This window comes from Fukomys damarensis, unplaced genomic scaffold, assembly GCF_012274545.1.
Source record: "Fukomys damarensis isolate Sample0158 unplaced genomic scaffold, DMR_v1.0_HiC HiC_scaffold_28, whole genome shotgun sequence".
Classification (NCBI taxonomy): Eukaryota; Metazoa; Chordata; class Mammalia; order Rodentia; family Bathyergidae; genus Fukomys; species Fukomys damarensis.
The window spans coordinates 38,640,119-38,657,678 of record NW_022900940.1 but is presented as its reverse complement, the minus strand read 5'-3'; the positions used below and the strand labels follow the sequence as shown (position 1 = coordinate 38,657,678).

General features: G+C 39.8%; 1 protein-coding gene across 19 annotated transcripts in view; it reads right to left on the bottom strand.

Moving 5' to 3' along the window:
• The window catches only part of Erc2 (ELKS/RAB6-interacting/CAST family member 2), a 932,060-nt gene that overhangs the window by 394,467 nt on the left and 520,033 nt on the right, over window positions 1-17,560 (bottom strand). For all 19 annotated transcript variants that reach the window (XR_004514630.1, XR_004514631.1, XM_033756865.1 and 16 more), the window contains one exon: window positions 11,580-11,715. Coding sequence is in view for 17 of the 19 variants with exons in the window: in XM_033756865.1 (XP_033612756.1) it covers window positions 11,580-11,715 (136 nt within the window). In the remaining 2 variants the exon portion in view is untranslated. The remainder of the gene's footprint in view (window positions 1-11,579; window positions 11,716-17,560) is intronic.

Genomic DNA, 17,560 nt, shown 5'->3' with positions numbered 1-17,560 from the left:
TCATTTGCTCAAGGTCACACAGCTCATTAGCCTGAGCCTAGACAATAACAGACCCAGTACCTGAGCAGTACTCACCCCTGTGGCCCACTCAGGCTCGTGGTCCTCTGCAGAGCTGTGGTTCAGGCCTTTCCCCTGCTCTTTCAATTGACCTTCCCTCCCAAAGCAGGCTGCAGCCCAGGCACACATGGTCGGATTTACATTCAGAAGCTAGCACAAATAAACAGGTCAAAGCTGGGGAGAGGGCACTGTTAGTAAGGAGAAAAGACCCTGAGATATGAAGGTGAAGAATTTTGTTGTACCTACTTCCGAACCCCAGCAGAGTCTGGAACATAAATGTCCCCAAGAAACCTCAGCGGGCTTCCTGCTACGCTGAGGGCAGAGCCCTACACATAGGCAGGAAGCAATGAAGTCTACATCAAGGTTAAAAGCGAGCATATCCCTTCCCTGAGAGTCTCTGCACAAACTCCTCCTCCAAGTTGGTGCCACCTGGCTTATCTATTTTTGAAGCAACCTGGTCATTGTCTTCACTGTTGCTGCGGTTATAGCGGCCAATGTAAGGCATTAAAACAACAGTTCTACACAGGTGAAAGAAGTGCCAAGTTTTGAATGAGACCTGAGAAAAAAATGCCAACTCTTTCTCTCATGTAGCACAACCGAGCCTCAATTTTCTTATCTGTAAAATGGTTTCAAAATAAAAGGTGTCCTTAGATTGTTCGTAAGACTACACACTAGGTACACAGCAACTTGCATATTGTATTTAATGGTTTCATATGAACCTGTGTAGCCGATTCTTGATATCAGCATGGGTCTTCCTTCAGTGCCAAACAGGACAGTGCAACATCCCAGCTGGCTGAGGAGGGTAACCCTGGTGGTGAGCTGCGCAGATGTCCATTCAAGACCAGGGCACTCGCTCCTCCGCTGCCAGGGATGCGCCTTCCTGAGAGCAGCCTTGAGCAGGCCGGCACCTCCTCAGGGCTTGTTCATATCCACTGCTCTTTGGTGAAAGGATGCAAAGGCCCAGGCCTCTGACTTCAATTGGTATCAGCTCCCTCCAAATGGATATCTAGCTCTAGCAGTGGTGGTGAGCCTATGGCAAGTGTGTTGTTTTACTTTTAAGACAAAAGATGTTAATGTATGAGTTACTGTTTCTAAACTAACACCTCGGTATTCAGGTTTAATTGCAGAGGGCACTTTGTGATAAGTGGGGTTGCAGTTTGGATGCTTTTCTCTAAAAGCTTCACCATCACTGCTCTAGGGCAACAAGGAAGTGCTAAGGCCTCTGCTATGGCTATGTTATAGCCTGGCTTCTCACTGTGCTCAGTTCTGCTTTTCTCTCTCCCTGATAGCACCCCAGCAAACCTCCTGTACGTTCATCTCAGCGTCAACTTCCCAGAGAACTCAACCAAGCATCTTATACTTTGGTAAATTCATTGCTCCATTCAAAAATTATAGCTATCATTCCTTTTTGGTGAACTGTCCAAATAATCCACATTTGTTTTCCATAACCAGAAACATTCTGAGTTTCTTTACGGTCAACATCTCTTTATGAATGAGGCAAAGTGGCAAAGATAAAAATAACCTAAATTAATTTTTATTTATCCGCCCGAGAGTCCTAAACTCTGTAAACTGTTCTCACAACATTTTCTCCATTGCCAATTTAACACTTCCTTAGTTATTCTACATTTAAAGATAGGGGAAGCATAAGAAATGATAGAATATCCTACTTAGAAAATATTGCAAGGGGTAATTATATGCCTGGTAACACACAATGCAGAGGGGCACAGGCCTGACCTGTGGGCTCAAGGATTTCAACCATTCCTATCCTCCAGACGTATCACATGGAGCAGTGAGCTTCACAAATGGCCCCGGAAAAGGATGTGAAAGACCTGAGATCTGGTCTCACCTCTGTCAGTAACTCCCCCAAGGATATTTGGAAGGTTACGTGCTTTTACTGACTTCTACTTCCCTCATGAGCAAAACAAGGAGCTTGTATTTTTAAAAGTCTAACGTCCTTTCTAGGAAGAAAAACTTATAATGGCTTAACCTTGCAGGGTTTTTTCCAGGCAACAAAAATAAGATATGGAGGGAAATTGCAATAGCAGGAAAGAAATTAAAAGTGCCATACATTCAAGTTACCAACTTCCCGAACGTATATTACAGGGGAGACTATTAAGTGAACAGGCATAGATTTTATAGTCCTATTTTCCTTTTGCAAGGTTTCCATCTAAATCATTGCCTATGGCATTGATTGTCATTTCCTTAATCTAAAGTGTTTGAATATATAGCTTAGCAATGCCTTGGACAAGCCATAAGTCAAAGTTTACATTTTAAAAATTAACCATGCCCAGGTCTCTGCCTTGGGTAGCAATGTGCTGAAACACCAGCATCTATTAGAAAGAGGTTATTGATGTCAGGGTGACACACACAGTGATTTGCAGGTGCCCTGCTGGTTAACCTCTGGTAGCAATATCTCAGGGTAAACCTGCAGTCATTACCCTGGCCTGGGAGAGCGCGTTTCGCAGGACTTCCCTGGAATTCCCTGGACTGGCTCTTCTTATGCATGTTGAACATGACTGCCCCCTAGGGATCACATAAGTTCTGGGTGTGAGTTATTACATAAATTCTACCCTTGAAAAAATTAAGTGTGCTGCCAGAGTGTTTTCTTCTTTCAGATCACTGGCCTTCAAAGTATAGGTTTTCATAATATCCTCATTACATCTATTTGGAAAATTATGCTACACATTCTATGGTCTCAGGATAGAAAAAGATATAGATACTCCTAAGTGTGTATCTAAAAAGTCTTATATCTCAGTAGCTTTTACATCACGATTTATGGTTAAGAATCTTTGGCCTATACTCCAAAATTGTTGTAAAGATTTAATGCAATCCCAATCAAAATTCCAACAGCATATCTCACAGAATCAGAAAAAAGCAATCCTGAAATTCATTTGGAACCAGAAGAGACTTAGAATAGTAAAGGCGATTCTCGGCAACAAAGGCAAGGCAGGGGGGAATCACAATTCCTGACTTTAAATTATACTACAAAACTACTGTGATAAAAACAGCATGGTACTGGCAAAAGGACAAATCTGAGGATCCGTGGAATACACTAGAAGATGCAGAGGCAACTCCAGACAAAGGAGCCAAATACTTTCATTGGAAGAAAGATACCCTCTTTAATAAATGGTGCTGGGAAAACTGGCTGAAGATTAAAGCCAGGCCCATATCTTTCACCACGCACTAACTTAAAATTGAAATGGATCAAAGACTTAAATATTAAAACAGAAACACTAAATCTGCTGGAAGAAACAATAGGTAGAACACTGGAGGACACAGGAACAGGCAAAGAAGTCATGAACAAAACCTGGACCTCATCTTATTAAAAAGCTGAGAAACTAGCAACAGAGTGAAGAGACAACACACCTCATGGGGAAAAATTTTCACCAGCTGTTCATTAGATAAAGGACTATTATCCAGAATATATGAAGAACTCAAAAAGATCAGACCTCCTAAATTTAAAGATCCAATCCAAAAATGGGCACCTGAAAGGAAAAGAAACTCCTCAGATGAGGAATTGGAAACAGCAATGAAATATATGAAAAAAAATGTTCAACATCATTGGTCACTCATGAAATGCAAATTAAAGCAATGCTGAGGTTCTACCTCATTCCAGAAAAAAATTGGCTATTATCAAGAAATCAACCAATAACAAATGCTGGAGGGGCTTTAAGGAAAAAGGAACCCTTCTTCACTGTTGGTGGGAGTGTAGACTGGTGAAACCACTATGGAAATCAGTGTGGAGATTTCTCAAAAAAACTAGGATTAGAAGCCCCATTTGACCCAGGTATTCCCCCTGCTGGGTATCTTCCCAAAAGAATTAAAACATCATACCACAGCATTACATGCACATCCATGTTTACAGCGGCCCAGTTTGTAATAACTAAATCTTGGGAACAGCCCAAATGCCCATATACTGATGAGTGGATAAAGAAAATTATTTTTTTATACAATGGAGTAGTATTCTGTCTGCCATAAAAGAGGATGAGCTTCAGGCGTTTATGGCTAAATGGATTCACCTTGAGACCATGCTCTTAAGTGAAATAAATCGGACACAGATGTTTAAATACTGCATTGTTCCTCTGGTGTGAGAATCTGAAAGTGGACATAAGGACTAAAATGTTTAACAGATATTGGGAAATGAGAAGAAAATGTTCAAATGAGAAGCGGAACACAGGAGGAGGGAAGGAGAAAGCAAGGAAGGGACAAGAAAAAAGTGAAAATAGAAGGATGAAGTGGAAGCAAAGCTTTTGTACATAGGAAGGGGAAGGGGCTTGAAGGCAGGGGAGAGATGGAGTAAAGTAAAATTTTCAAATAAATAAATAAAAGAATCTCTGGCCCAAAGAAGCATTTGCTTCAGCACCTGTATACAATCTTCCCCTGACCTTCACAGTACAGAAAAAAGTTTTGGTGGTTCCTCAAAACAGTCTCTACAGAGATCCCTGATTTTGAGTAAGTCCCTGAGAAACTGCCTGAGTCTCAATTCCTCATTTAAAAAACAGAGATAGAAAAACTGGCCTCTCAATTCTCAAGGCCTATGGGAGGACCCAGCATAAAGACCAATCTGTAAAAGCACTTGGGAAAAAGCACAGGCAGAGCTTGGGCTTAGGTGGGTAGTTGTCTTATTATTGACTAAATTGATCATCAGTGGTAATTTTAACAAACAAGTCCACCTCGCTCCCTGTAGCTAAGGTACTGCATGCCCTAGGAAAGACTGTCTGTTGCCAATGCTCAAAAGACCCTGCCTTTCTCTTACCATTCACATTTAAGGGACCAAAAGATACAAAACAGAATAACATCTAACACACACTTAGCTTCCTTAGTAACCGGCATTGGAATGAACAAGAGATTACCGTATCATTCTAGCTACGTTTCTTTTTCCACCACCACCCTCTCTTCCAGAAAGAGTCTCATCATTCCAGGCTCTACCTCCGTAACAATGATTTCATGTGACAAATATGTTACGTGTCATTCTGCAGAATCTTCAGCCTTTGGCAAACCAACCTTCACTTTGCTGAAGAGCCACTAATGGAGTGAAATCTGAAAACCCTTCAAAAAAGAATAATGAACCCTGTGTGTCTCTAGGGGGGAATTTAGTAGGTAGATTAGGCAACACTTGATTAAGGGTAAACCTCTCTTTTCTATAGAAACATATTGGGTTTGTACAGAGAGGCTATATGAAGTGGGGGATTAGGTCACAAATCCGCAGGAAAAAGCAGAAGACGTTTCTCAGAAGAAATATGCAAGTGATTGCACACTTGGAAAAACAAGGCATACTTTATTGGGAGGAAAGAAGAAAAACTCCACGTACAACAGTTTTATTTACATGCTTTTACTTGGCTGCTGGGAACATTCCTAACAAATGGTTAGTTCTCAAATACTGCACAGGATGTCTTGTCACTCTTGACAGTCTGTGAGTTACTACAAAGAGTAACGATTCCAACTCAAGGCTACCAGAAACCGATTGTCAAATAAGATTTTCTGAGACTGCCTATGGGGACCTGCTACAACAAAAGTCGATTTTGGCTCGTGGGGGATTACAGTGTGAAAGAAAAACAAATGTCAAAATAAATCCCCAAGGAAAGAAAGCACTTCTGTGCTCACCCCCAGCCCTACTCATCAACAATCCATGTCCTCTGCAGACTCACAGACACTTGAGTATTTCTCTTTGTCTGAAACCATGAACAAAGTCTGGAAACGTTGGATGAGGCTCAGTTTACATTTCAACAACATGATGAGATTTATCTCCAACTTAACAGAGTTTCCCAATTTCTAGGGATCAAGGTAGAAAATTGCAAGACAAACAGAATCTCTCACAGTGTTAAAAAAAAAGTATGATGTTAAATTGTAATGAAAATTGGAACAAATGTGGATTTTCTTCCCAAACTGTGTTAGGATGACCTTTCTCATCTCTCCCTGTGTTGAAAAAGACAGCTGAAAGGTGACCTCCCTAAATCATCTTACGCCATGCCTACCAAACAGCCATGAAAAACTAGGAACTCAATAAATGTGTGCTGACAATGATAAATCACCGAACTCTACTGGTCAAGTTTCTCCTAATAGCAGTACTTAGGTAAGTGTACCATAACACATGAACATACATCACAGTTAAAGTAACAATTTGAAGCTCAGGGAATTGAAGGAGAAATGAACTTAACTTAGTGACTTGGAAAGATGAACACACAGCTACAAGGCTTCAAAACTGCTGCTTAAGATAGATGTGGCCCTCTGTGAAGGAATAATTCAGCAAACCTTGGAAACTTCATAACAAACTATATGTTTTGCAGAAAGGTATCTATTTTTGAGGTTTACATTGTTGGTTACACTTCCTGTGTTAGCTGATTCCATCTCTAATTGGAGGAGCAAAGCAAAGGAAGTCCTCCAACTTTATAAGGTTGCACAAATTGAAAAATAAAATCTTTCTAGCTTTTTAAATGTAGTTTTTAAATCTCTACTAAAAGGACAAGAATAAATGGGAACATTTATTTGCTTTTTAAACTGATCACACTCAGGCTTAACCACTGGCAGAGAAGAAACTTTACAGTTCCCTAGGAACCTATAATTTGGAAACGGAAGCACGCAAGAACAGACTTTAGTTTTCAGGCAATAAATTGAAGAGAATTCTGCAGACATACAACAAAAAAGGAGCATAAAATATTGGCTTGTGCATTTCTTAGAATGTTAGTTCATTAACTCAATAAGCTGCACAGGGAAAAATGTAGCCAAAACCTACAAAGACATCCATTGGGATTTCCAACTGACATCTTTCCTCAGTAAGAAATAGAGATGGAAAAAGATGCATCCTATTCTGATAATGACGATTTAGTGTGAATCTCTGGAAAGACACCTTGTTGAAAAATATTCATACAAGCTCCTATGGGAACAAACAGAAGCCCAAAGCCCCAAAGCCAGACATTAATATCATACACCATAATCTGTGTCCTAGGGAACAGCTCTACAGAATTATACAAGGAAAGCATGATCTTTCACATCCACCTTTCATACATAACTCAACATTAACTTGAAAAATGCTTTTAATTTTCCTCCTTATTGCTTAAAATATTTTAATGCTTTATTGAAAACTTCCATTTACTGGGATGTGCTCTATATCTGCATTGTTCACTAGTGTAAAATTGTTGCAAAGGATTTGCTGGGTGATTACTCCCAGTGGTCAACTGTCTTGTATGGCTAAAAACTCATTATTAGTCTCTCTGGGAAAAGGCTCTTGTAACTGAATTCCACACAGGTCAGAGTGTAAAAGGCTCTTTCACAAATCTTACTTTGTTTACTCCATATAGAGAGGAAGAGATTATAATCCCTACTTACAGATGAAAACGGGGTCAGGGAGATTCTCTGCCTTACTCAAGGCCCAAAGGTAACAATAGTAGGATTACTATTATTGAACAATTCAACTCCATGTCTCTTTTACCTTCCCTTCTTGCTCTCCTCATTAATGTTTAAAAAAAGATTGAAGAAATTAGATCAATAATGTGATCTCTTCCTAAACTGTAGGTGATCTCCTCTGAGAATAATTCAAGGTATTTTAAGACAAAATGAGGACTCAGGACAAATATCAAATTGCCACTGCTCTTTGGTGGGTGAAGCTGAACTACCTGGAGTACATTTACACCATACGGCCCCAATGGGATCTGAGTTCCAGGCTGTACAACACACTGCTTTAAAAAATCTGAACTCTCTCAAATACCCACAATAATTCACATAATATTATTTAATTTGCATAATCACAAGTTCTCACCACACCAGACCCAGTCTCATAGGAATGTTCAACTCTGGCTTCAAGGCCCATACTACCATAGACGAAGCAAGCATTCCTAGGTTCCCTACTGTTCCTCATCACTCTAAACTGCATCCATATAATGGCCAACCATAGCTGAAATTTATCACTGTGCTTATACTGTTGTTTTTCTTATAACAGAGAACTATTTCTTCAAACCTTGCCTCTTTTGATAGATGGAATGATTAGCTCAATTCTTCCCCTGGCCTGTGATCTACCCATTTGTAATGTTCTCTAGTTGTGTGGAATGAATTCCCCAGTCCCTGCCTGAGCCATGTGCATCGCTTTGGCCAATGAATTGGGATGGAAATCACAGTATCAGTTCAAGACTAGGCCTGATGACATCTTGCACATTTTTGTTTATCCTCCCCTGCATTTGCTGCTGTCATTAGAAGTGTTTTTCTGGGTTGCTGATGCCTCTTCGGGTTGAGTAGCAAAGTGATGAGCCAAACTCACTCTTGAGCCACTCAGTCAATTTGTAAATATGAGTGAATAAACTGTTAATGCTTTAAAGCCACTGAATTTAGGGGTGATTTTTACATAGTGTAGTTATGGCAATTGCTAATACATCTCTACCCCCCGCAAAAAAAAATGAAATAAATAAAAGACAGGTGAAGAAAATATACATTATCATTTTTTCTGTTTTTACTTATAACCTCTACCCTACGGGCATTTGAGTTTGTAATTCTTGCCAACACAGTATAAATTTAAGAAGAAAAGAAAGTCAGGTTTTGTAATGTTTTGTACCATGACTACCTATCTAGCTTTGACTGAGGTGGCCCAGGTTTTTCCTACTGACAATGTGTCCTTTTTAAAACAATAAATAACATGGTCATTCTATCATTCAACTTTGTCTCCAATTTTTACACCAAATAACTGAATCTCTCTAACCTCTCTTTTCCAGGCTGATTCAACAGCTGTTATTGTTGCAGGCAATATGTCCTGCAATAATTTTCTGGATGCAATACCTATTTCGTTGATTGAAATCATGGTGCTGGGGGATCCATCCAATCATTACCAAATACTAGTGGGGTTCAATTCCCAGTACAAAACAAAAGAGAAACCAAAAAATAAATAAATAAATAAAAACAATCACTGTACAATACACCAAATATAGCCGGTGCCACACTTAACAACCACCAACCAACTAAACAACCAATCAGACCAAATTCTGACACTAAAAGGGCTAAATAGTTTAACTTACAGACAGAAAGTTCTTAAACAACAGTGACATTAAAAAGTCCAGTGCCTCCAGAAAGTCCTGTTTTTGGAAGGCAATTACTGCATCTGAGCATATCTGCTCAGCAATCCAGGCAAGTGGGAGGTTCACTCTCTATTAATCTTAACCAGGGACATTTTCATCAAAATTAATTGTGATTACTTTTTATTGCATTTCAAATGTTATCCTTTATTTGGGGTGGTCAGGAATGCAACTAAGCAATTCCAGACCATGCTATCTTTTATGAATAGGTCTGCGAGGTAGTTATCAAGGCCCCTTAGGAAAATATTGCTACACAAGAGATTGTGGGTCAACACAAGATATTAATTTCTATAACTAGAAGTGTCCTTAGAAAGAAGAAATTACTACACAGAGAGAAAAGACAGAAACTTAGTCAATGCAAATCAAAGTAAGACTGTGTAAATGCTCTACATATACTAGAAAACTCTTTTTTAAGATGTTTCTTTTACCACTTCCTTGTTATTATAACAACGGTTAATCATTAACACTCTGAGCAGAGCCTGTGCCAAGTACAATTCTAAATTCTTTGTATGCACTAACATTTTAGCCCTTACAACCACTCTGGAATAGCTGTAATCATTTCTGCTTTATAAATGAGGAAAACCGAGGCTTAAGAAAGTTAAGGAGCCTTCTCCAAAACAGGAAATTCTGAAGCCTAGAATGAAACACAAGCATTGTAATTCCAGAGTTACTTAAAGACACGTAACAATGCTGACTTCACTCAACACTACCACCATAGTCACTCTGTTATGTTTTGTGACCTGACTGTACTTCTCTCTACCAATCTCTGTACTTTTTCTGCCAGTTCTCTTAGCGGGAGGGCCTTCACTAGCACTCATCTTGCCCAACTCAAATACATTCAGCTCAAATCCTATGAATTCCATGAAGACTCTCTGTCATCTCAGTTTTGCAGCCTCCCTAATTTGTCAGAGCTCTTATCACCTAAATATAGGCAGGTACAGGATTAAGTCCCAGGGCTGCCACTTACTAGCTAAGTAATATTTCACGAGTTATGTAATAGATGGAATGAAAATTGTTGTAATTTGTTTATAATTGTTTATTGTTATTTGTTTATTGTAACTGTTTATCTACCCCAATGACAGCTACAGTGGACCTCTGTATTTTTAATCTGCCCTGAACCTATCCAGATAAGAGGATTTATTTCTGTCTTGTGGGATGTCTCCTGTCCTCACTGTTATTCCACTGCTTTGGGTGAGGCTGACTCTTTCATTTAGGTTCCAAGTTATGACACAGCCTGACCCTGCCCTGGAAATCTTAATATTCTATCCCATACTCTATCCTTGAACATCTGAAGAACTACTAGACAAAGTCACTCTCCTCTCCCTGGAGTGTCCACATTCTTAGAAAGTGGGCTGCTGTGTAGGGCCATCACTTGTGCAGAGGCCTGTGAATTCAGGCAGCACAGAACAAAGCATCAGTGCCTAGTACAGCCCAGTGCCTGCCTTACTGAAACATTCAATGAATGGCACCCACACTTTAGTTATTTCTCGGCATTGGTTTCTTGGAGTCAGGTCTACTTCCACCCTTTACCAGGATGTCATGTCATAATTTTTCTGAAAGTATAGTTTACTACATGTGAAATCATCCCATTTATTAAGGAGTTAAAAAATATATGCCTGGAAAAAAACAGTAAAATGTTCTGCAAAATTTAGTTGTTATTATTATCTCAGTCCTTACGTTCCCATCTAATATCTCTGTGACAGATGGGGAAACTGAGACCCCAAACCCTGGAACATGACTTGCCAAGAGCACCTACACAGCAGTGGACTCAACCATGCCATGGTCCATGTGAAAGTATGCACAGAACTCAACGGAGGACCCAATCCTCGCATTGTGCTACATTCTGAAAACTCCAAACAAGCATCAGTGCACAGAAGGCTTGAGTGACAGCATTGAGGTATTTCCAAGACACAGAGAAAAAGAAATTAATGTTGCTAAGTAGATCCCATATGCCATGTCTTGTGCTGTACATTTCCTTATATTTTCTCAATCTGGAATAATTATTTATCTCTCTGTTGGTCAATTAAAAAGATGAACTATGAGTACATACTGAAATTATCTAAATTCTTCTATCTTCAAGGAGGAAACCTAATATAGAAATGGAGAAAGACAATAGTTAATAAGAAAAATTTAACATGAACTCCAGCCAAGTTGAACTTGACTCTGCTGGAAGGCGTGCTGTAATAAATATACTTCAAAGTAAATGCCCTATTTTATTGAGCACTTGGGAAGAACCCCTTTGCCAAAAGTTGGAATAGTTCATGAGGAAAAACTGGTGCTTTCAGTCAGTTGGTTTCTGAGATAGGAATGTCACTGCAAGATAACTATATTTATAGAGAAGACAAAATAATGATCTGTCTCAGAACCTCAGAGTTGTGAACAAAATAAAACAATTTTGTGAACTGCCCGGGTTTACAAAGTTAATTTTTTAATCATGAAGGACTGAGAAGTTAAACCTGGTCTCACCTGTAAATGCTGTGAGTTGTCAGCCATGCTGTCTTCTCGCCTGCGGACTTCTTCCAGTAACTGGGCATTCTTCTTCTTTTCCAGCTGCTGATTGTGCTTGAGGTTGGCCACCTTCTTGTTCTGATCCTTCATATGCCTGAGAAAAGCCAGTACAGCTCGGTCACATTCAACCACAGGAAAGCATATGTTGTTACAATGAATTCAGAAAGCACTAAGCATAGCATAGCTGATTGGAAGAAAAGCTGGGAGCTCAGAGTATTCCATTCTTCTACCACAAATACGTACTGAGCATCCACTGAACGTCAGAATGGCACTGCGGCTTCAGTGGTGAATGAGATAGGTGAGGTCTACACTCTCACGGGGCTTACAGTCCAGTGAACAAGGCAGACAAGTACTGAACCAAGAAGAGACAACTTCGGTTTCCTAGTATTGGAGGAAATAAACAGCCTGACATGAGAGATGAAGATGTGCAAATGTTTAAAAGACGATGGGGTGGAAGGAGATGACTTCAGACACTTAGGCCAGAAATGGCCTCCCTCAAGAGAAAAGACTGTGCCTGCGACTCAAAGGAGCCCACCTAGAGAAACAACAGTGGAGGAGCTCTCCAGAGAACAAACAGGGCATGCAAACCTGAAGGCAGGAAAGCAGCCGACTAGGTCAGGGAAACAAGGGCCGCAGGAGGCGAGCCCAGGGGAGAAGGGGAAGTGGAGTAAGAGATAGGGCTGCAAAGGTAGGTGGACCCTGTGGTACATTTATTTTCTTCTAAGTAATTGCTATTCTAAGTGTTATTATTCTTTTAGGTCATGTTTTTATTTTGAAATCATAACGCATTGCTTTGATTTTAAAATAACAGTTACAAAACTCCTATCAACTACTTTGTTAATGCCTACCTCAAAGAGAATAACAGTTTGGTTAATCATACGGTTAAATAAAGCCCTAGCGTTTGGATAAAAGCTCTTAATGAATCTATAGGATGTCAAAGTGTAAAATCATAATGTGATCAAGTGAGTAAAAGACTAAGAATAAAGGATGGGTTAAAATTGGAAAAAAACAAAAACAAAAACAAACCCAAGAACTACAGGCTTCATGTGGACTATTTCGTGAGCGGTGTTTAGCAAGACATTCCACAGATTTAGGCAACCATGTCCACAGCAGCTGCTATAAATCTAATCCAACACGTGTGGAGGCAGGAGGGCAGCACAGAGGGCTCAGAAGCAGTGACTCCAAGAGAGGAGAGCTAAGGAGCACGATCATCTGGGATCCTTTCTAATTCCTTCTCCCCTCTTCATGGCACTGCCACGTCAGCCTCTGTGCCTGAGCCTGGCCTGCCAAGACAAGTACTGTATATTGAAAGTCACTGCTCTTTTGTAAATGTAAACAAAATGAGAACTAGATAATAAACAGCAAATGTGTCAAACTAAAACAAAAAGTAAACTAAAACAGCTCTCTACGTGACACTCGCATTTGTAGTCCTCCTGAAATGATGTTCACTGTTTCTCCTTCCCACCCCAAGGAAGTGGAGCTCGAGATAATTATTTACTAAGCAAACAGTCTTCTTTTAGGAATCATGCTAAAAAAAGAAATTCTGAACACTGGGGGCCCTTAGGAATATTTATATTACCAAGTGGAGATTTAAGTATTCTTGGTAGACTTAGGAGAATACGGGCAAAATTAAATAATCACCTCCTTAGTCATTATTGCTACTGCTGAGCTTTATCTACTCCACACTTTTACTCAATGCAGTACCATGCGTTTATGAAACCAATGACTAAGGTATATGCAAATCTGGTTGCAGAAAATGATCTTTAGCTTACTCTAAAGATGTTGAGCATAACCTCTCTTGCTTCCTAATTGAATCATTTTGATATTTTCCAAGCTCATAGTGACCAGAGCAAACACAGTTACTTGGGAAATGTGGTCACTGCTCAGAAAAAAAGGATATGATGGTGAGGTTAGCATGACCTTTGAGATAGATGAATTATTTTGTAAAGAAATACATTCTATTACTTTTTATTACTTTAAATCAAACCATTAAATAGAAACAACTGCTAAACACTATCTCCTTCAAGCACCAGTGACAAATAGGGCATTATTACAAACATCACTTGTATAAAGAATTTCGAGGGTCTTAGAGCAGTTTTAACATACAGACCTTACTTTCAGGTATACTGCAGTGTTTTATCAATCCAAAAAGAAAAAATGAATTTCAAGTGCATGCGTCCCCTAAAATCTTCCTGAGTTAAATATTAATGGCTAAGAAAAGTGGGAGATTGGTGTTCTAACACAATACAAGCCTTTCTTCAACATTTTTCAACGGTGCCTTCTAAAGATACCAGTGACTGAAAAGGAGAAATGGGGTTTGCATGGTACCGCTTAGGGTTTGAGCCGATCAGCTCGGAGGGCCTGGTGATGAGAGCGATCATTCTGTACGTACACGACTATCTACAGCTCCACACCAGTGTGCGCCCTCCTGTGAAGTACGGCCATGGCTTTCAAAGACATTTCTAGTAGTCTAACCCTCTCTTCTAGTAAGAGCTCCCTTGACAAGAAGAAAGGAAAAAAGTTTCTCTGCTCAGGCAGGAAGGAGGAAAGGAGTGATTTGGGGACAGGTGAGCAGGGCGTCAGCTACTAAGCACCCACTCTCTCAGATGTCCCTCCAAGGAGCCCTCAGGTTCTCTGAAGCACAGGTTGAAAAGGTAATTTACAAGGAGGCAGAAAGAGAGGTTGAGAAACTTAAAAGTGCTCGATCCTCTGGAGGACAAACCCTTCCCCCAAAGTTCAGCAATGCTCGGTGAAAAATAAATTGGCCATAGTCATTCTTCCTATCAACAGCTTCAGCCTTTCCAACAATAAAACCTGTAAGTGATCTGTCGGACTGTGTACCTTCCTCCGCTCACACTGAATAAATGAGCATGGTGAGCCCAGAACAGCTCTCCACTGTCTCGAAAGCCCGCAGGGCAGGGACTGCAGGGCTGCACAGGGCAACACCCCTTCCTGCACTGCCCTAGGAGAAAGTTTCATTTTACTGCTCCAGATTCTTGCCCATTCAGCAACGTGGGCCTCCTCGAGCCTCTGCCAGAGATTTACCTGCTTTGTCTTCAGAGAAAGGCTCTTTGGAACAATGTTTACTCCAAGGAAATACCATTAAAATATATCCAATATGCACATTACAAATAAAAGCAATTACGAGGGACAGGTGGTTGGAAAACATATTGGTAAAGCCAGTTTTCAATATTTGACGAACTGCCGAGCTTCATAAGGTAGGTTTATAAAGCAAGTCGCGGCGCTTCTTAAAATTCATGCACCATTAAGGAATTTGGATTAAAATTTAAAAATCCAACAAGTATCAAGGTCATCAATGATTACTGTCTCCAGAAAATACGTGAGACATTAACGGAATTCTGCTATTACACTAGAATAGCCTGCCAAATTAAATTAGAATATGTCCTCTAACTTGCTGGTGAGAACTCTCCGGGCTTTGAGACGTACAGAATTACACCGGTGGGAGCGCAGGCAGGAGAGGCACACACTCCTACTATGGAACATGTACACAAAGGAGAAAATAAAACCTTATTTTAACATCTCAGCAGAAATTAGATGCATATTTCTTTTTACCTATCTGCTCTTGGAAACTTTAAACAACTGATAATTTTTTTTGACTGATAATTTTCTTTGTTGGAAAACATTCAAGAATCCAGCTCTCTCAGCTGGAATATAATTAACAAAAGCATTTTTAGAAATCAATTTGGCAGGATCCACCAAAGTGCACACAATCAAACTCTTCCTTTAGGAAAGAAGCCTACAAAAGAGCTTGCACATATACACAAGTATATATGTAAAAACATCTTCATTAGAATTGTACTTTTGAAAACTGCCTATTTATCCATCAGAATAAAAATGATTGAAGAAATTAACTACATCCATAGTATGCAATTACATAGCTAAAATAATTAAGGCCATATTAAAAAAAAAAAAACCTTCAAGTTACACTGTTAATTAAAAAAAAAGCAAGTACCAGAACACAAATAGTCTTATTTTATTATGTGAAAATATAAAAGCCAATTTGAATACATCTACATGGTAACAGAAAGTGCTAGAAACTCCACACCAGTCTATAACATTCATAAACAATGTTTAATGCTGGGACTGGAAGTCGCCCAAGGAAACTTCAATTTTGACTCTTCTTTCTCTCCCTCTCTTTCTCTGTACACACGTGTATATAAGCGGGGTACAAGAACGTAGCAAAAGATATACCAGTATTAAGGATAGAAGATAAAGAATTTTGCTCAATTTGAATTACAGAGTTTTGTCATCACCCAGTTTCAAGTCTCCTTTTTCTGCTCAGAAATAATCACTATTCTAACTTTTATCTGTGGGGTTTTGTTTTGTCCATTACTGAACTTCACATACATGCAATCATTCAATATATACTTTTTTGTGTCTGGCCTCATTCACTCAGCATAAAGTTTCTAGAGTGCGTTCCCACTGATGTTTCAGTTCAGTCCTTCCTAATGCTGAGTAATATGTCATTGTATGAATATAGTTTGATTAATTATTCCCTTGTTAATGGACTTTTGGACTCTTTCATTTTTTACTTCTATGAATAAAAGAGCAATAAACATTTTATAACAGAATTTTTATTGACACAGTTTTCATGTGTCTTGTATAATAATTCAATATATGTTTAGCTGGGAGTACAAAGTAGTACAACCTCCACTGAAGACCACTTCTAGACCACATGAATCTTCCAGGGGCAGCTGCAGCCCAGTAGCTGATAACAAACTTTACAGCCAGATTGCCTCGGCTCCCACCACTTTCCAGGTGTGTGACCATGGCCAAGTTCCTTAGCTTCTATGTGCCTCAGTGTATAAAAGGAGTACTGGACTTGGGATTTAGTTCAGTGACAGATTCCATATTTAGCATTTGTGAAACCCTAGGTTCAATTCCAACAGCACAAAAATTAAATACATAAATTAAATGTGACTCATAATCCTCGGTAACTCATAGAGTAACAGTGAAGGAATGATGAGTTAGTTTAGGTAAATGCTTAAAACAGATTTCAGCAGGTTTACCCTGTTTCCCTCTTAGCTTACAGTAAGAATATAACTGTGTCTCGTGCGATTATCATGCACATATATCTAGTGTCTCATTTTCGACACCAGAACAGCAAGTATTCCCAAGACCTTGGAATGTATTATTAAGTATGTTTGTTGTACACCCAGCTTCCATTCATGCTTTTCTTAATGCATGAGTCACATTCCTGGTGGGTGACCCTGATGACAGCAGTGCACGAAGCTCCGGGAAAGCAAGGTGTGCTGAGAGCCAAAGTGACTGCACAAGGAGAGGGCCACACACATGATGGGGGCTGATAGTGCACGCTACACGCAGCGTTTCTAACAATAAAAGCTTCTACTTTTAACTACTGTGATGATCTCATTTGGAAGCCTGTAAATACCACTGAGTACTTTTTCAGCAAAGCTATAAATTTTAGAGCACTATCGTAAATATTCTAAAGATATTTTATAGCAATTACAAATGTGCTAGATGTCATGAACGTGATCATTCCTTCCTGGAAGAGAACGGCTCTGTCCTGCAATGGCTCTCTTCTTGAATCCTGCTCGCTTCCCAGCAAAGAACCCCAAGCCAGGCCAACCTCAGAGCAGTCAGAGGATGGGTCAGATCTGCTGGACTTGGCATCTTGAGTCAGTCTCTCAAGAGTAACTGCATGGCCACTAGGTTGATGAGAGTGCACTGACGCAATTCTTGTCAAAACCCTTCAGCAAGAAGTACAAGCCGTATTTCCTGTTGTCTGAATTCATTTCCCTCCTCACCTTATTACTCCTCCTTCCCTCTCCCAGAACTCGCTCCCTAGACGTGAGTACCACCACCTGTGTACAAGAACCAGAGGCAAGGCCAACATCAGATGAGCCACCTGATGCCAACACACCTTCAAAGACAGCATTCATCACTCCACCGGCCAG